The sequence below is a fragment of the Mirounga leonina genome, unplaced genomic scaffold (assembly GCF_011800145.1).
Source record: "Mirounga leonina isolate KUSES-001 unplaced genomic scaffold, KU_Mleo_1.0 Mir_140628, whole genome shotgun sequence".
Classification (NCBI taxonomy): domain Eukaryota; kingdom Metazoa; phylum Chordata; class Mammalia; order Carnivora; family Phocidae; genus Mirounga; species Mirounga leonina.
The window spans coordinates 1-20,370 of NW_023270348.1; the positions used below are offsets into that span (position 1 = coordinate 1).

The 20,370-nt window shown below is 37.8% G+C and overlaps 1 protein-coding gene across 1 annotated transcript; it reads left to right on the forward strand.

Annotated features, from left to right (window-relative positions):
* The first annotated feature begins 11,852 nt into the window (after positions 1-11,852).
* LOC118011027 (5-azacytidine-induced protein 2) lies at positions 11,853-16,739 on the forward strand. Its single transcript, XM_035005611.1, has 5 exons — positions 11,853-11,902; positions 12,840-13,060; positions 14,707-14,832; positions 15,306-15,405; positions 16,497-16,739. Exons 1-5 carry the CDS (start codon positions 11,890-11,892, stop codon positions 16,661-16,663), a joined length of 627 nt encoding a protein of 208 aa, XP_034861502.1. The 5' UTR covers positions 11,853-11,889; the 3' UTR covers positions 16,664-16,739.
* Positions 16,740-20,370: the final 3,631 nt, after the last annotated feature.

Sequence of the window (20,370 nt, forward strand, 5' to 3'; positions counted from 1 at the left end):
ATGTTAGCTATGAGTTTTTCATAAAAGGCCTTTATAATGTTGTGGCAGGTATCTTCTGTACCTACTTTGTTGAGAATTTTATCATGAATGGATATGTGTCACCTTTGCAAGGAGGCTTGAGCTGTAGTGAGCACTCACCAGGGGTATACCAGTATGGTTTAGGGGCCTGAAACTCAGTGAGGCGGTAGGCCAGCTAGGGCACCTGGACTCTGCTCCTGTCTACAGTATCAAGGTGGAAGAAGAATGTAGACTGTGGCACTCACCAGTCTTCTGACCCAGAGAGAGTTCCAGCAGCTTTGGCTGGTTCTTTTATTTTCTATAGCCCTTATAAAGGCATGGCTTTTTTTTTTTTTTTTTTTTCTTTCTCCTGTGCCAGAGGGCAGAGGAATCTGCTCTTGGTCTCCCATAGTATCCCTCCTCAGTGCAGTTTGCAGTGGCCGGGGTAGGGCTTCCCTTTGTTACCATGTGTCTCTCTTGCCATTCTCTGTGTGGTCTTTTGTTGTTCAGTTAGGCTTCAGTTCTTCAGGAGTGATTGCTCTATAAATAGGTGTAGATTTGGTTTGTTCCTAAAGGAGTTGAGTTCAGGATCTTCTACGTCACCATCTTGGACCAGAACCGACGATCAGTATTTTGAAGAGAACTCCAAGTGATTCTGAGGCAGTGGTCCACATCGCACTTTGTCAAACACTGCTCTAGGTCATCTTCAGTTTCTTAGAATGTTCTTGAAAAAGACATTTTGTGTGTGTGTGGTGTATTGCGTAGAATATATTTATTATTGATTTTTATGATCAAGAGAGGTCTACTTAATCTTTGTGTAATTTTTTTTTTAAGATTTTATTTATTTATTTGAAAGAGTGAGTGAGAGAGAGAACAAGCGGGGGAAGGGTCAGAGGGAGAGGGAGAAGCAGACACCCCTGCTGAGCAGGAAGCTCGACGTGGGGCTCGATCCCAGGACCGCAGGATCATGACCTGAGCCGAAGGCAGCTGCCCAACCAACTGAGCTCCCCAGGCACCCCTCTTTGGATAATATTTTTGATACTTGTTGAGTTTTAAAATTAATGCTCTCAATTCCTACTAGATTTACCTTTAAAGTATTATCTAGTCTTTTGATGATTCTAATCTTGATAATATTCTGCTTATGACACTTTTTTTTTTTTTAAGATTTTTTTTTAATTTATTTATCAGAGAGCGAGAGACAGAGGCAGGCAGAGGGAGAAGCAGGCTTCTTGCTCAGCAAGGAGCCCGATGCGGGACTCGATCCCAGGACCCTGGGATCATGACCTGAGTCTAAGGCAGACGCTTAACCGACTGAGCCACTCAGGCGTCCCACTTATGACACTTTTTAAAATTTCTTTTTATTTCAGTTTTATTTATTTGAGAGAGAAAGAGCGCAAGCAAGCATGAGCAGGGGGGAGGGGAAGAGAGAGAGTAGCAGACTCCCCACTGAGCAGGGAGCCTGATGTGGGGCTCGGTCCCAGGGTCCTGGGATTGGGACTTGAGCATGAGGCAGATGCTTAACAGATGAGCCACCCAGGCATCCCTGCATATACCACTTTTTAAAGATTAAAGTAAGCACATGCTTGTTATTTTAAGGTAGTTTACAGTAAATAAGGTTAGATCAGTATAGGATAAGTTTTCCCAAATGTTAGATGTTAAAACTGGCCTAGTCTAGTTTGTTAAGTATAATGATAGCCAGTTAAGCTTTCATGATTTATCCAGAAAATCAAACTTCCTGGGCCTGTAACTTGGATCTCATGAAGAGACATTTCATCACAACAGAAGTGTATAAAACTGAACCGTACTTTGCTGTGAGGCAGATTACTGCAGCTCCCTTTACTTCTCTAAATGAGGTTGAGAATGGATGCTTACATAAGCATTAAAGCATAGCCTACTTTGTTAATTTGCTAGCGGTTTTCCTTTCAGTATAATAATTTATATAACGGGATAGCTGCCTTGTATTTTTCGGAACTTTTTTTTTTTTTTTAAATATATATATATATTTTTAGATTTTATTTATTTGAGAGAGAGAGAATGAGAGAGAGAGCACGAGAGGGAAGAGGGTCAGAGGGAGAAGCAGACTCCCTGCTGAGCAGGGAGCCCGATGTGGGACTCGATCCTGGGACTCCAGGATCATGACCTGAGCCGAAGGCAGTTGCTTAACCAGCTGAGCCACCCAGGTGCCCTTTTTTGGAACTTTTCTAAGATATCAGTTTCTTTGGCCCTGCAGCTTTTAATCTCTTTAAGTCTAGTTTGTACAGAGTAATATAAGCATTAATACTTCTGATACTTTCGGGGCACCTGGGTGGCTCCTGGAGTCCCGGGATCGAGTCCCACATCGGGCTCCCTGCTCAGCAGGGAGTCTGCTTCTCCCTCTGACCCTCCTCCCTCTCATGCTCTCTGTCTCTCATTGTCTCTCTCGCAAATAAATAAAATCTTAAAAATAAATAAATAAATAAATAAATAAAAATACTTCTGATACTTTCATGATTTCACATTTATTTTTGCAAAGATAGGAATCAAATTTTCCTTTTTCATTTTACAGCAAATTTAAAATACAGTTATTTTAAAACGTTAAAACAGCATGCATGTCTGTGATGCTAGTAGATTTTATCTTGGGTGTGTTTTATTTATTTTTTTAGAGATTTTATTTTTAGTAATCTACACTCAACAGGGGGCTTGAACCTACGACCCCAAGATCAAGAGGCACATGCTGTACTAAGACAGCCAGGCACTTCTTGGGTGTGTTTTAATGTATGGCTAGTTCTCATATAATTTTAGGACAGATAAGTTATTTTCATGCTGCTTTCCAGTGCATTCCAAGTCATGTTTATAGTATAATAACTAAATATTTAGAATAATAGTATAAAACTTGGAAGAAGCTTCTATATCCAAATAATATTTTCTCATATTTAGAGAGGAGACACCATATGCAACTTTTTAGTGGTTTAAAAATAAATCATTTTTAGTTTAGGCAGTAGATTTAAATATATAAAATAAGCCAGTCTCACTACTCATTTTGTCCTAAAAAAGACCAGTACTGTGTATGTGACATTGTTACATCAGTATGCCTCCTTCCATCTAAGGTACTTAAAAACCTTCCAAGGGCTTCCTAGTTTTTTGGTTCTTTTTTTTTTCCCTAAGATTTTATTTATTTTAGAGAGAGTGTGTGCGCATGTGTGCACATGCAGTGGGGGAGGGGCAGAGAGGGATGGAGAGAAGTAGAGGAGTCTCTGCCGAGCAGAGGTGGGGGCAGATCTCAGGAATCTGAGATTAGGACCTCAGCTGAAATCAAGAGTCAGATGCTTAACTGAGCCACCCAGGCACCCCCTAGTTTTGTAGTTCTTGATGAATTTAAGTATGTGAAAGATTCCTTGAGTATTATTAGTTCAGGCTCTGAAATCCAGGTGCTTATGCTATATACTAATCATCTGGTCTTGGCTAAGCTCTGTAACCTTCCCAGGCCCCGGTTTTCTCATCTGTGAAATGATTACATTAAGATTTTCTACCTCAGGGTAGTCATGAGAATGAAAGGGGATAATATTTACAAAATACTTAATGCAATACTAAGTAGTTTATTTGGTTATAGATATATTTTACAAATGTTGTGTAAGCATTCTTCACATTCTTGACTCATGTTCCGTCTGTCTTGAATTCCACAGAATAAGGACCAAATTCTGTAGGCTCTCTACATAAAAGACCATCTCAGTTTGTTTCTGTTAGGTTTTTTTTTTTTATTTCACATCTTGCCATTTCCCTTTTCATACCTTCTTCCCATACTCTTTCAGGCCTTTGAACTTATTTCCCCTGCTGGAAGTTAAGTACAATGAAAATCACCATCCTTTTCACCTAAGAGTATGGAACTAAGAGTACTGTGTTTGTGTGTGTGTGTGTGTGTGTGTGTGTGTGTGTGTGTGAGATACCTTCTTTCAGAACCATTCCTTCACCCTAACCCTCAATTCCCATAGCATTTTCTCTTGTTTCAAATATTATTACTTGCATCTTTATGGTATGATAATTATTTTACTGCCCAGCTGTCTTCCACACTGGGTTTTCCTTCCTGAGTGATATTTTCATGATAAAAATGAATAGGAAATCACACAGCTGAGCTAGTTAGAACTTTGTGTAAAGTAAAAGCATCCATGGTCCGATCCTTAAAGTACACAATCAGTGGGATATCTTTTTTGACTGTGTAGAGCAGTTTATGCTTATTTCTTGTTTTTCAAGTGTCTTTAGAAAAAAAAAATCATCCCAGTTGAGTAAATCCTGCCCATTTGGTTGGTTATTAAGATACGAGAAATTATATGTCTAAAATGGTCACAATTTAATCTCTTCCTAAGCTACACTTCATCCTACCACTTAACTAGCTAACTGTCCTTATTCTACTTGTCGAGCTTTTAAGGTATAATGTGTATGAGAAAGAGTCTTAATATGGAGATATACATGTATACTTACAGTTTGCAGTATGATAGTAATCCCTACTTTCCTTTTGGGAAGGAAATAATAAACATTTCATCTATCAGCAGCATGATTGGTATGATGTTTGCTGTTCTTTTAGAATATGGTTGAATTCAGAGAGGAAAAAGTAAACCCCTTTAGAGGAATGAAAACTTTTCTCCATCACTAGAACAAAGACAGTTTCCACCAGAAGCAGCAGGAACTAATTATGGTTCTGAGGATCTGCCACCTTTTTGGGATATGTAGGTAGCATAGTTCTTTCTTATTTTTGGACTTTCTTAATAGGGTGGGAAAGTTGTAACTTAGGAGTTTCCCAGTGTGGTTAGAAATTTTTTATTTTATTTATTTTAAATTTTATTATGTTATGTTAGTCACCATAGAATACATCATTGGTTTTTGATGTGGTGATCCACGATCCATCGTTTTCGTATAACACCCAGTGCTCCATGCTGTACGTGCCCTCCTTAATACCCATCACCGGGCTAACCAATCCCCCCTCCCTCCTCCCCTCTAAAACCCTGTTTGTTTCTCAGAGTCCATAGTCTCTCATGGTTCATCTCTCCCTCCAATTCCCCCTCCCCATTTTTCCCTTCCTTCTCCTAATGTCCTCCATGCTATTCCTTATATTCCACAAATAAGTGAAACCATATGATAATTGACTTTCTCTGCTTGACTTATTTCACTTAGCATAATCTCCTCCAGTTCCATCCATGTTGATGCAAAAGTTGGGTATTCATCCTTTCTGATGGCTGAGTAATATTCCATTGTATATATGGACCACATCTTCTTTATCCATTCCTCTGTTGAAGGGCATCTCGGCTCTTTCCACAGTTTGGCTATTGCAGACATTGCTGCTATGAACATTGGGGTGCAGATGGCCCTTCTTTTCACTACATCTGTGTCTTTGGGGTAAATACCCAGTAGTGCAATTGCTGGGTCATAGGGTAGCTCTATTTTTAAATTTTTGAGGCACCTCCACACTGTTTTCCAAAGTGGCTGTACCAACTTGCATTCCCACCAACAGTGTAAGAGGGTTCCCCTTTCTCCACAACCTCTCCAACATTTGTTGTTTCTTTCCCTGTCCATTTTTGCCATTCTAACTGGTGTAAAGTGGTATCTCAGTGTGGTTTTGATTTGGATTTCCCTGATGGCTAATGATGATGAACATTTATTCATGTGTCTGTTGGCCATTTGTATGTCTTCTTCAGAGAAGTGTCTGTTCATCTCTTCTGCCCACTTTTTGACTTGATTATTTGTTTTCTGGTTGTTGAGTTTGAGAAGTTCTTTATAGATTTTGGATACCAGCCCTTTATCTGTAGTGTCATTTGCAAATATCTTCTCCCATTCTGTGGGTTGCCTCTCTGTTTTGTTGACTGTTTCCTTTGCTGTGCAGAAGCTTTGTATCTTGCCGAAGTCTCAAAAGTTCATTTTTGCTTTTGTTTCACTAGCTTTTGGAGATGTATCTTGAAAGAAGTTGCTGTGGGCGATGTCAAAGAGGTTACTGCCTATGTTCTCCTCTAGGATTTTGATGGATTCCTGTCTCACATTGAGGTCTTTCATCCATTTTGAATTTATCTTTGTGAATGGTGTTAGAGAATGGTCGAGTTTCATTCTTCTGCATGTGGCTGTCCAGTTTTCCCAGCACCACTTATTGAAGAGACTGTCTTTTTTCCATTGCATGTTTTTTCCTGCTTTGTCAAAGATTATTTGACCATGGGGAGTTGAGGGTCCATATCTGGGTTCTCTATTCTGTTTCATTGGTCTGTATGTCTGTTTTTGTGCCAGTACCATGCTGTCTTGGTGATCACTGCTTTGTTTTTTTTTTTTAAAGATTTTATTTATTTATTAGAGAGCGAGCGACAGAGAAACAGCATGAGAGAGGAGAGGGTCAGAGGGAGAAGCAGGCTTCCCGCTGAGCCGGGAGCCCGATGTGGGACTCGATCCCAGGACCCTGGGATCATGACCTGAGCCGAAGGCAGTCACTTAACCAACTGAGCCACCCAGGCGCCCACTGCTTTGTAATATAGCTTGAAATTGGGCAACGTGATGCCCCCGGCTTTGTTTTTCTTTTTCAACATTCCCTTGGCGATTCGGGGTCTTTTCTGATTCCATACAAATTTTAGGATTGTTTGTTCCAGCACTTTGAAAAATGTCATTGGAATTTTGATCAGGATGGCATTTAAGGTATAGATTGCTCTGGGTAGCATAGACATTTTAACAATGTTTATTCTTCCGATCTATGAGCATGGAATATTTTTCCATCTTTTTGTGTCTTCAATTTCTTTCATGAGTGTTTTGTAGTTCCTAGAGTATAGATCCTTTACCTCTTTGGTTAGGTTTATTCCGAGGTATCTTACGGTTTTTGGTGCTATTGTAAATGGAATCGTTTCTCTAATTTCTCTTTCTACAGTTGCGTTGTTAGTGTATAAGAAAGCAACTGATTTCTGTGCATTGATTTTGTATCCTGCCACATTACTGAATTGCTGGATGATTTCTAGTAATTTGGGGGTGGAGTCTTTTGGGTTGTCCACATAAAGTATCATGTCGTCTGCGAAAAGAGAGAGTTTGACTTCTTCTTTGCCAATTTGAATACCTTTTATTTCTTTTTGTTGTCTGATTGCTCTTGCTAGGACTTCTAGTACTATGTTGAACAATAGTGGCGAGAGTGGGCATCCTTGACGTGTTCCTGATCTTAAGGGAAAGGCTCTCAGCTTTTCCCCATTGAGGATGATATTCGCTGTGGGTTTTTCATAGATGGATTTTATGAACTTGAGGAATGTTCCCTCTATTCCTATACTCTGGAGAGTTTTAATCAGGAAAGGATGTTGTATTTTGTCAAATGCTTTTTCTGCATCAATTGAGAAGACCATATGGTTCTTCTCCCTCCTCTTATTAATGTGTTCTGTCACATTGATTGATTTGCGAATGTTGAACCACCCTTGCATCCTGGGGATAAATCCCACTTGGTCGTGGTGGATGATCCTTTTAATGTATTATTGGATCCTATTAGCTAGGATTTTGTTGAGGATTTTGGAATCCATATTCATCAGGGATATCACTCTGAAATTCTCCTTTTTGATGGGGTCTTTGCCTGGTTTGGGGATTAAGGTAATGCTGGCCTCATAGAATGAGTTTGGAAGTTTTCCTTCTGTTTCTATTTTTTGAAACAGCTTCAGTAGAATAGGTATTATTTCGGGCGCCTGGGTGGCTCAGATGGTTAAGCGTCTGCCTTCGGCTCAGGTCACGATCCCAGAGTCCTGGGATCAAGTCCTGCATCGGGCTCTCTGCTCCTTGGGAGCCTGCTTCTCCCTCTGCCTCTCTCTCTCTCTGTCTCTCATGAATAAATAAATAAAATCTTTAAAAAAAAAAAAAAAGAATAGGTATTATTTGTTCTTTGAATATCTGGTAGAATTCCCCAGGGAATCCATCAGGCCCTGGACTCTTGTTTTTTGGGAGGTTTTGGATCACTGCTTCAATCTCATTACTGGTTATTGGCCTATTCAGGTTGTCATTTTCTTCCTGTTTCAGTCTTGGCAGCTTATAGGTTTCCAGGAAGGCCTCCATTTCATCCAGATTGCTCAGTTTATTGGCATATAGTTGTTGATAATAATTTCTAATTATTTCCTTGGTGTTAGTCGTGATCTCTCCCCTTTCATTCATAATTTTATTAATTTGGGTCCTTTCTCTTTCCTTTTGGATAAGGCTGGCCAGTGGTTTATCGATCTTATTAATTCTTTCAGAGAACCAACTTCTAGTTTCGTTGATCTGATCTACTATGTTTCTGGTTTCTAATTGATTTCTGCTCTAATTTTAATTATTTCTCTTCTAGTACGTGGCTTAGGCATCGTTTGTTGCTTTTTCTCTAGTTCTTTAAGGTGTAGAGTTAGTTGGTGAATTCGGGATTTTTCTATTTTTTTTGAGTGAGGCTTGGATGGCTATGTATTTCCCCCTTAGGACCACCTTTTCAGTATCAATAGGTTTTGGACTGATGTGTTTTCATTCTCATTGATTTCCATGAATTGTTTAAGTTCTTTGATTTCCTGGTTGACCCAAACATTCTTGAGCAGAGTGGTCTTTAGCTTCCAAGTGTTTGAATTTCTGCCAAATTTTTTCTTGTGATTGAGTTCCAGTTTTAGAGCATTGTGGTCTGAGAATATGCAGGGAATAATCTCAGTCTTTTGGTATCGGTTGAGACCTGATTTGTGACCCAGTATATGGTCTATTCTGGAGAAAGTTCCATGTGCACTCGAGAAGAATGAGTATTCTGTTGTTTTAGGGTGGAATGTTCTGTAAATATCTATGCAGTCCATCTGGTCCAATGTATCATTCAAAGCTCTTGTTTCCTTGTTGATTTTCTGCTTACATGATCTGTCCATTGCTGAGAGAGGAGTATTGAGGTCTCCTATAATTAACGTATTGTTATCAATGTGACTCTTTATTTTGGTTAACAGTTGGCTTATGTTAGATGTAGATGGCTGCTCCCCTGTTGGGGGCATAGATATTTACAATTTTTAGATCTTCTTGTTGGGTAGATCCTTTAAGAATGATATAGTGTCCTGTATCTCTTATTACAGACTTTAATTTAAAATCTAATTTGTCTGATATAAGAATTTCTACCCCAGCTTTCTTTTGAGGTCCGCTGGCATGGAAGATGGATCTCCATCCCTTCACTTTCAGTCTGGATGTATCTTTAGGTTCAAAATGAGTCTCTTGTAGACAGCATATGGATGGGTCCTGTCTTTTTATCCATTCTGCAACCCTGTGCCGTTTTATGGGAGCATTTAGGCCATTCATGTTGAGAGTGATTATTGAAAGATACGAATTAATTGTCATCATGTTGCCTGTGAAGATGTTGTTTTTATAGATTGTCCCTGTAAATTTCTGTTGTATATCACTCTTGGGGTCTTTCTCCTTTTATAGAACCCCCCTTAATATTTCTTGCAGGGTCAGCTTAGTGGTCACACATTCTTTCAGCTTCTGCTGGTCGTGGAAGCTCTGCGTCTCTCCATCCATTCTAAATGAAAGCCTTGCTGGATAAAGTATTTTTGGCTGCATGTTCTTCTCATTTAGTACCCTGAGTATGTCTTGCCAGGCCTTTCTGGCTTGCCAGGTCTCTGTGGATAGGTCTGATGTTATTCTGATGTTCCTCCCTCTGTACGTAAGGAATCTCTTCCCCCTAACTGCCCTTAAGATGGTTTCCTTGGTTTTAAGATTTGCAGCTTTTACTGTTACATGCCCCGGTGTTGGCCTGTTTTCCTTGATCTTGGGAGGGGTCCTCTCTGCCTCTAGGACACGAATGTTTGTTTTTTTCCCCAGATTAGGGAAGTTCTCAGCTACGATTTGCGCAAATATATCTGCTAGTCCTCTCTCTCTCTCCACTCCCTCCGGGATTCCAATTATTCTGACATTGGAATGCTTCATGGTGTCACTTATTTCTCTGATTCTTTTTTCTTGTATTCTGAGTTGTTTTTCCCTGGCCTCCTCTTTTCCCTTTTTATCTATTATATTATCTTCCAGGTCGCTTATTCGCTCTTCTGCCTCAGTTACCCTAGCTGTTAGATTATCTAGATTGGTTGGATCTCATTGATAGCATTTTTAAGTTCTGCCTATTCACCTTTTATTTCTGCCCTTAGAGACTCTATGTTGCCATTAATTGATTTCTCCATTCTAGCCATTCTCTTCACAATTGCTAGCCTGAATTCCATCTCCCACATCTTGGTTATATCTGCATCCATTTGTAAATCTGCAGCATAAGTCATAATATCTGATTCTTTTCTATTTTGGGGGCTCCTCCTCCTAGTCATTCTGTTGATGGGTGTTTGAGGGAATGTATAGAGTCCAAATTATTGACCAGAACCCAAGCAAGATGCACCTGTTTTCTTGGGACCTTAGTGTTGCTGGCCTCTTGTCTTCCCAGCCTGTCTTCTGCGGGAGGGGCCTGCTGTGCAGTTACTCAGGCAACCCTGTTTGGGCGGAGTTGCCCTGTGCCCCTGTGGCGGGGGATGGGCTCAGCGGGAATCAGTTTTTGGGGCTTTTGTTCTCTGGTGGCTTTCCCTGGTGGCTTTCCGCGTCTCTTCCGTGAGTCAGAGCAGAAGAGACCGTTTCCAACCCTCTGCCTCAGAGCAGAGAGACCGCAGTCTGTTCTTCAGTGAGCTCTCCAGGCCACACTGTCTCCGTTTCTGTCCGTGCTGCTATAAGCTGCAGCCTCCTGGGTTGTGCGCTCCCAGTCCTGCCTCCAGGTCGGGGCACGTCTCTGCCCTTTGTGCTTCTAAAACCGCCAGCCTCTCCCAGTTCCGGCGTGCGCAACCCCGCTGCTCCGGGTCCACCCCCGGGGCCTGCCCTAGAGTCCTTTCCCCATCACTGCCGGTCTGCGAGTCTGTGCCCGTCTGCAGCACGCGAGGTTGTCACTCACCGGTGGTGTCGGATCCCCACGGCCAGGCACCCTCCCGCTGCCGTTTATCCTCCGATATCTGCCCATGGAATCACGGCTCCCCGCTTCGTACCTTGAAACCCACCGCCTACGATGTTCTGTTTGTAGAGATCCAGATCTTCTTACATCTCAGGCTGGTTTCGTGGGTGCTCAGAGTGGTCTGGTGGATATTTAGCTCAATTCTGGGGACCAAGTGAAATAGGGTCCCCTACTCCTCCACCATCTTTTCCCCCTTCCTGTGGTTAGAAATTTTTAAGTTGGTGTTGCTGAAGATTGAATGGTAGGTTTCACCTACTTATATTGTAGTACACATATTCATTTTTGCCTGCCTTTCTTGTCATCCTAGATATAAACAAATTGCTAGATACACCAAACTGACATTATTTGAGAACGTTCTCAAGTTGGAAGCTTTTTGTTACAAAAATCAGTAAAGCAAGAATACAATGATAGAAGACTGGAACCAGAAAAAACATACATTTTTCCTTAGTATTCATGTCTGAAATAAAGCAAAATGGACTTCAGAGGCGTTGATAGATACAAGGAGGGAGGTCAGAAGTTTTGGAGAAAAGCAAGCATAGTAAAACATGGATCCTGTGGCATAATTACCTATGTTACATCTCATTATTTACTATTTTACTTGGGAAAATTACTTAAATTCCTTCTACCTCAGTTTCCTCACCTATAATATTCTTGGAACAGTGAGTGACACAGTAAGCAATCAAATGTCATTCCAAGCAAGAAATAGTAAATAAAAATGTTTTTCATTAATCCTGAATTACTAATATAAGATACATGAAATTCCATTGATAGTCTTTTTTAGAATGCTGTATTTGATGTTTTATTTCAAACTAGAAAGTATTTAAAAGGATTTTTTAGGTTCTCTTATGACCTGCAGTCCCTCTTACTGTGTTTTTCCCATGAGGTCTTAAAAGATTTCAGCTACATTTTCTCCTCTCTCTAACTCTCAGATGGGGAAGTAATGCTGTGCCTAACAGCAAAAGTAGATGTACAAAGCAAGTAAGTTCACTAACTACTGAAGTAACTGGCTTCTTCTCTTAGGTTTTTGAGTTAGAGTTTGATTTGAATCCTACACTATTGACTCTTCATTTAATAACCAATATTTATTGGGCATCTTACACACAATGATGAGTTGGGGACACAATGATGAACAAAACAGACCTGTACCCTCACAGAGCTAACATCTACTAGCTTTAACATGGGCAAATTACTTTACCTTTTTGATCCTATAAAATGTAGGTGATACCTACCTCATAGAATTGTTCGGATGAATTTAAATGATATAATATTAAAAGAATGTAGTGCATGGTACTGGGACATGGTGAGTACTGAAATGTTAATTCCTTTGTGTCTTCTCTTACAATCAATCAATTACCAATACAGAAAGAATATAGTGGAGGATGCATTAAAACTTCTTTAATAGTCTTGTAGTGAATTGTACTCAGGAGAGTTTTTGAAAATTTATAATTTGGGAAGTTATAAAACTTGCTGCTTACATCTGAGAGTGGAAATGCTGATAATGAAGAAATATGTGGGTATAAATTTAAAGATTTTTATCCTATAAAAACAGTGTTTTACTACTTTTTCTAACACTTACTAATAATAGCTTAGATGGGTTTCAAATGCTTTATAGGTATCAACTTATTTAATATTCTTAAGAATTTTGTGAAGCAGTTGCTACTATTTATTATACTTTATAAATAAGGAAACCGAGGCAGAGAGATTAAGCGCAAAGTCTTACTGACACTAAGTAGGGCTTGGATGCATCTCCTAGAATCTGGTTCTAGAGCCCATGCTTTTCACCACTATGTTAGGCTGCCTGTAAAAGAAATAGGAGTTTTTAACATTGACCCGGTATTCTCATTATTCTAAATACATCTCTCTTTTCCTGCTCATTTATTCAATGAGACATTTTCTTTTATATTATTTTAAAAAGCTGTCATGGATGCACTGGTAGAAGATGATATCTGCATTCTGAATCATGAAAAAGCACATAGGAGAGACACAGTGACTCCAATCTCAATATATTCAGGAGATGAATCTGTTGCTTCACATTTTGCCCTTGTCACTGCATATGAAGACATCAAAAAACGACTTAAGGATTCAGAGAAAGAGAACTCTTTCTTAAAGAAAAGAATAAGATTTTTGGAAGAAAAGGTAATTATTATCTTTATTATATTTTATGACTCAATAATTCAAAATACTTGAAATTTAAAAAGTTTTTCTAAACTGTCTTCCCTGGTTGTACTAAGTTTCCAAGGATAACTCACAGCTAGTCTCAAAACCCAGTACTTCTCATACTGTGCTTCACATATCACGTACGTGGTGAATATTTGTAGAATAGGATTTGCAATATATTTTTCTTGGAATGTATTTTTCTTTTTTTAGATTGCCTTACCTTCATAAACTGTATGTATTTTATTCAGGATTTTAAAATCTGTGCAAAAGAGCGCCTGGGTGGCTCAGTCGTTGGGTGTCTGCCTTCGGCTCAGGTCATGATCCCAGGGTCCTGGGATCAAGTCCTGCATCGGGGTCTCTGCTCCGCAGGAAGCCTGCTTCTCCCTCTCCCATTCCCCCTGCTTGTGTTCCCTCTCTCACTGTGTCTCTGTCAAATAAATAAATAAAATCTTTAAAAAAATAAAAAAATAAAATCTGTGCAAAAAATGATATGCCACCAAAGGAAATTAAATGTCAAAGGAGGAATCTCCTGTAACATTGTTCTAATGTTTAAAAACATGTTCACCAGGATTGACATTTTCTTTACCTCAGTATTCTCTTTTGTTCTTGAACACACAGAATAATGTTTTAACTGATAAATTACCTTTCTCTGTTTACCTTTTTCATGCAGAAACCTGACACTCTTAAATGTTACAGAATATATAAGCTTGATAGTTGATTCCATTATAAATCATCATATCTACTTGGCTTTATGTACTGGGAAATCTTTATCACTCACCCTTTTATATTTTGAGTTTTAAGAAGTTTTAACTTAGTTTTATGTTTCTTCAGATTAGATCATTGTATTTGTATTTTATAAACAGCAGCTTCCTCAAAAGGGAAGGAAATGGATTCTTAGCTGCCAAGGAAATAATTATCTTGTTATTAAAAACTTAAGGATGGGGCTTGGTTAGAGTTTGATTCATCTAGGAGAAATAAGAGGAAGGAAGTCAGTTGTAAAAATCATAATTTCTTTATATTCATATACATTGTCTTTAATGGTAATCAAATAAATTTGTGATACAATTGGATAGAGTGAGAAAAGGTAACATTTTGGAGCTTGTAGTTAAGCTCATTTTAAAATTAAGTAGAAAAATGTGATTTGGTGTAGCTAACATTGGCAATATTTCTGTACTTTGTGCCAACAAGCCTATAATTTCTACTCTGGAATAATAGAGTATTTAATGAACTACCACATTTATTCTTTAAAAAGTCAAGTATACCTTAACTTGTCATTTTTTCTAATGGTGGAAATGAAATACTACTGGCTTGGAAAACACCTAAGTATTATAAAAGAATGATGTACTGTTTTAGTATGATGAATTAATATATGTTATAACAAAAAATACTGATTAAAAGCATAAAATAGAAGACTTTAAAAATATTTACCTGTACTTTTTTGCTTTCTTAATCAGGAAGGCTTACTTGTTGGAAGTGAAATGTTTACCTAATTATACTCCAGGCTTTATCCCTGCATTACAAAGAAAAGTAAGGTGTGGAGCCATCAGAAGACTGGCTTCTTTTTGGTTTTGTTTGTTTTGTAGAATAGTTTCTTTACGCTTTCCCTTCTAATTTTATACCATTAGCTTATAGGAGCTCGATTAGATGAAGAAACAAGTTCTGTGGGACGTGAACAAGTAAATAAAGCCTATCATGCATATCGAGAGGTTTGCATTGATAGAGATAATTTGAAAAGCAAATTGGATAAAATGGTAAGTTGGTTTGAAAACAATCTCTATGTATTGCAAATGAGTTTTCTTCTTCAGGAAGTTTAAAATTAGAAATAAGAGAAATACTTATATTTATTAAATAAAAAATTAAAAATATACATCCTTAAGGCAAAAATAGGAATTTTTAATGGTGATATTTATAACTTACTTCTGTACAAAATAAATATATAGTATGTAATGATGTTTAGGAATTAAGTATATCTAACACCACTAACTTATTTTGAAAAATCATGACATGGTAGAATTTGTCAGTGTGTTTTTAAAAGAAAAAAAGCCAGTGAATAATATATCCTAAGTTTGAAAAAGAAAAAAAGAGATTAGTGAAAAACTGGGTTCATTTCCCCACCTTGCTTTTTAAAGGCCTAAATCTGTTTTTTTTCATCTACCTGAAAATTAATATATACCAACCTATAGATTTTATTGAATGTAATTTGGCATTTTCCCTACTTAACTAGAATAAAGACAACTCTGAATCTTTGAAAGTATTGAATGAACAGCTACAATCTAAAGAAGTAGAACTCCTCCAGCTAAGGACAGAGGTGGAAACTCAGCAGGGTATGCCACTTACTTGTTACAAATATTATAATGGAATCAATATAATTTTCCATTTATGTGTTATATCCATTATCAGTTTTCTGTATCTGTATGCTAAGGCCTTAACTTAATTTTAGGCTTACATTAATTTCTCTGATCTGCTTTCACCAAAATATCAACTGCTTTAACTTTTCCTTAGATATAAGTTGCACTTTTCCTAGAGAAAATTTGATGGTTTTTATTCAGGGCTAGTTTGTGATGAAGTAGATGAAGAAAGGAGTAGAACTCCATCCTTGTCAAAACGTCTTGCCTGCTGGTATGTCCTAGCTTTTCCTTTCTACTGAACTTTTGCCCGCTATTTAGACATACTGTCATGGAGTAGTTAGAATTACTTTTTTTTTAATTTCTGAAGATTGTTAAAATGTGCAGATGAGATGCTGGAGTGAATAATTAGTTCTGGAGCATATGGCTATTGGCCTGTTCCCATGAACATTCTGATGAGACAAGCTGAAGAGTAGGTCTCTGAGAGAGACCTTTTGATAGGAGTTTGAGATGAGCTCTCTTACAGTAGCTGGTTGGGGCTTTTTCTAGATAGACTAAAGAACTAAGTCAAAGGTAATTCAGTATCCAGTTGTATGGAGTTTCTACAGTAGATGTTTATGAATAAGCTGTTTTGACATCATGTTCTAGGCCTGATGATCATACTTCATACTCTGAAGGGGACTAGATGGAGTAGAGACATGAGCTTCAGTTTCCTCACTTCATTTAATTATCACTGTCTTAACCTTGACATATATTATTGACTTGTCAAAAGTTTTAGCATGTGTTTGATTAGTGTTATATATTTGAAAGTTCCAGAATGACAAACTTGTACTTTAACCTAAACAGAAGATCAGAGGTAGTGGTGATTAATACATTCTGAAACAAGATTGGTAGGTTTCTTATTCTCATTAGCATAGATCTTTGAAAGTAATTACTGTTTTTAAAAAACTGTTAGTTGTGCATCTTTTGTATTAGGTTTTGTATTATCAACATTTTACTAGTATAACCTTTATGGAATTACAACAGATGTAGAAGGCAGAAATAATAGTTAATGTCCATCCTTTTTTTAGTGATGAGGAATTTAAATCCACCTTCATCAAACTGGGAGGTGGAAAAGTTGAGCTGTGACCTGAAGATCCATGGTTTGGAACAAGAGCTGGAACTGATGAGGAAAGAATGTAGTGACCTCAAAATACAGCTACAAAAAGCCAAACAAACGGTACTACAGAATTATTAAATTGAGAAATTCAGTATTCTGTGTATGCTATTGCTAGGATTTATAACTAAAGATTAAATCATAGAGTTAACATATATTATAACTACCTAGAGAGTTACATTCTCTGAAAAATTTACCTTTATCTTCCCTTTTAATCATTTTGTCTAAAATTTGATATACTGTATACTTCTAGCATAATCTCAGAATTATATAGTTTTGTTTTAAAAAGCTCATTTTAAAAAAGCTTACTAGTTCATTTATTAATTTATTAAAGCTATTCCTTTTAAATTCCTTTTCCTTCAGTTTCCTTAAGTCATTTTTTTCTGTAAAGTTTTTAAGTTTATCATTTTAATTGAATAATTTGATTAATATAGACACCACAAGAGACAACTTAGTTTTTAGAACTCTTGAAAAGAAAAAACTTGACAGAGTCTACTAATTTTCAAAGGTCTCAATACTTTTGGGCAACTTCAATTTTCAGCAAATACCTGAGATTTTAAGAATTGGGGGGAAAAAGTAAAAACAACCGTGCTGAGCTGCTGAAGTATGGTTAGCCTGAAGTCATCCACTAAAACACAAGTTGCCTTTCAGGTCCTCACCAAGTCTGTTCACTAATACTTTACATTGGTTCTAACAAAGTTGAATACAAGTTTTTAGATGTCATGACAGTGCTGAAGAGAAAAAGAAGAAATGGTAGAGAAAAAGAGGAGTTGTGAGAGCAATGTACCAAATGCAAAGTTTAAAATAGTTGTTGTAAGAAAAGTTTAGTAGTCTAGAGTCAAAGAGCCATTATATACATTCATGTATTTTAAATAAGGTAACCAGTTAGATAATTACTTCTCAACCGTTTTGCCCATCACAGCATTCTAACCCCATTGAGGAGCTGTGTCACCTACCCCAGGTTTCTTTTGGGATGCCAATACCTAAAAAGACACTACTTTCCGTATTCCCTGATTGCCAGCCAGGACATTCGTGCCTGAATCCCAACTGTCCTGACATCCTGCATGACAGCCACGCATTAAGAATAATATAGCATTCCACCTTGGCCTTAGCCAAATTGATTCCTCTGAACTGGACAATGAGAACTTGTTTTCAAGCCCCCAGACCTGGTAAAGGGGAAACACTGTAGAGATAACTGTCAGTTCCTGTTAGGGCAAAATACTTTTTTTCCTACTTAACATCTGAAGTTAATTTCTGCAGTTACATACAGTTCCTTCAAAGGCTTCCAGCATCCTATCCCATAAGCTTAGGTGCCATAGCCCCTGAGAAGCTGGCTAGCTGGCTGGCTGGCTGGTGTACTTGCTTGTTTATTTATTTTTTTTTAAGATTTATTTATTTATTTGAGAGAGCGAGAATGAGAGAGAGAGTACATGAGAGGGGGGAGGGTTAGAGGGAGAAGCAGGCTCCTCGCCGAGCAGGGAGCCCGATGCGGGACTCGATCCAGGGACTCCAGGATCATGACCTGAGCCGAAGGCAGTCGCTCAACCAACTGAGTCACCCAGGCGTCCCTTTGCTTGTTTATTTATGTACGTTTTTCTTAATTTTAATTTTTAAAAATATTTTAATTCCAGTCTAACATGTACAAGTGTTATATTAGTTTCAGGTGTACACTATAGTGATTCAGCAGGTCAGGCCTGGTTAGTACTTGGATGGGAGCAATTCTATATTAACTGCTCATCATGATAAGTGTACTCTTAATCTCCTTCACATATTTTACCATCCCCCCCACCTCCCCTTTGGTAACCATCTAGTCATTCTTTATAGTTAAGAGTCTGTTTTTTGGTTTTTCTTTTTCTTTGTTCATTTGTTTTTTAAATTCTGCATGTGAGTGAAATCACGGTATTGGTCTTTCTCTGACTGGCTTACTTTGCTTATTTGCATTATACTCTCTAGATTCATCCATGTTGTTGCAAATTGCAGGATTTGATTCTTTTTATGGCTGAGTAATAGTCCCCTGTGTGTGTGTGTGTGTGTGTGTGTATACACACTCATGGTAATTCTGTTTTTAACTTTTTGAGGAACTTCCAGACTATAAAGTGGATTACACCAGTTTGCATTCTCACCGACATGCATGTGGGTTCCTTTTTTTCCTCATCCTTGTCAATACTTGTCTCTTACGTTTTTTGATTTTAGCCATTCTGATAGGTGTCAGGTGATATCTCATTGTAGATTTGATTTGCATTTTCCCGATGATGAGTTAATGTTGAGCATCTTTTCACGTGTCTGTTGGCTGTCTGTATATCTTCTTTGAACAGATGCCTATTTAGGTCCTCTGCCCGTTTTTTTTTTTAATTATGTTATGTTAATCACCATACATCACATCGTTAGTTTTCTATGTATTGTTCCATGATTCATTGTTTGCGTATAACACCCAGTGCTCCATTCAGTACATGTCCTCTTTAATACCCGAAAGTCAGTCCTCTGCCCATTTTTAATTAGATTGTTTTTTAGGTGTTGACTTGTGTAAGTTCTTTATATGTTTGAATTCTAACCCTTTATCAGATATGTCATTTGTCAGTATCTTCTCCCATTTAGTAGGTTGTCTTTTAGTTTTGATTATTTCCTTTGCTGTGCAGAAGCTTTTTATTTTGGTGTAGCCCCAGAAGTTTATTTTTGCTTTTGTTTCCCTTTCCCAAGGAGACATATCTAAAACAATGTTGCTAAGGCCAATGACAAAGAGATTACTGCCTATGTTGTCTTCTAGTTTTATGGTTTCAGGTCTCACATTTAGGCCTTTAATCCATTTTGAGTTTATTTTTGTGTATGGTGTAAGAAAGTGGTGCAGTTTCATTCTTTTGCATATAGCTGTCCAATTTTCCCAAAACCATTTGTTGAAGAGATTGTCTTTTCCCCATTGCATATTCTTGCCTCTTTTTTCATAGATTAATTGACCGTATAGGCATGGGTTTATTTCTCAGTTCTCTATTCTGTCTGTTTTTGTGGCAGTACCGTACTGTTTTGATCACTACAGCTTTGTAGTATATCTTGAAATCTGGGATTGTGCTATCTCCAGCTTTGTTGTTCTTTCTCAAGATTGCTTTGGGTATTCAGGGTCTTTTGTGGTTCCATACAAATTTTAGTATAATGTGTCTAGTTCTGTGAAAAGTACTCTTGGTATTTTGATAGGGATTGCATTAAATCTGTAAATGGCTTTGGGTAGAATGAACATTTTAACAGTTTGTTCTACCAATCCGTGAGCATGGAGTATCTTTCCATTTGTTTGTGTCATCTTCAGTTTTTTTCATCAGTGTTTCATAGTTTTCAGAGTACAGGTATTTCACTTACATGGTTAAGTTTATTCCTAGGTATTTTATTATTTTTGATGTAGTTGTAAATGGGATTGTTTCCCTAATTTCTTCCTGCTACTTCATTATTAGTGTATAGAAATGCAACAGATTTCTATATATTGATTTTGTGTCCTGCAACCTTACTGAATTCATTTATCGGTTTTAGTAGATTTTTGGTGGTGTTTTCAGGTTTTCTGCATATAGTATTCTGTCATCTGCAAGTAGTGATAAGTTTTGCTTCTTCCTTACCAATTTGAATGTCTTTTCTTTTTCTTGTCTGACTGCTGTGGCTGCCATTTCCAGTACCGTGTTGAATAAAAGTGGTGAGAGTGGACATCCTTGTCTTGTTCCTGACCTTAGGGGGAAAGCTCTCCATTTTTTCCTCTTGAGTATTATGTTAGCTATGAGTTTTTCATAAAAGGCCTTTATAATGTTGTGGCA

Coding starts and splice junctions, on each gene's coding strand:
- LOC118011027 (XM_035005611.1), top strand. Junction 13,061..14,706: donor TAAGATTTTTGGAAGAAAAG/GTAATTATTATC, acceptor TTATACCATTAG/CTTATAGGAGCTCGATTAGA. Junction 15,406..16,496: donor AGAGGTGGAAACTCAGCAGG/GTATGCCACTTA, acceptor TCCTTTTTTTAG/TGATGAGGAATTTAAATCCA.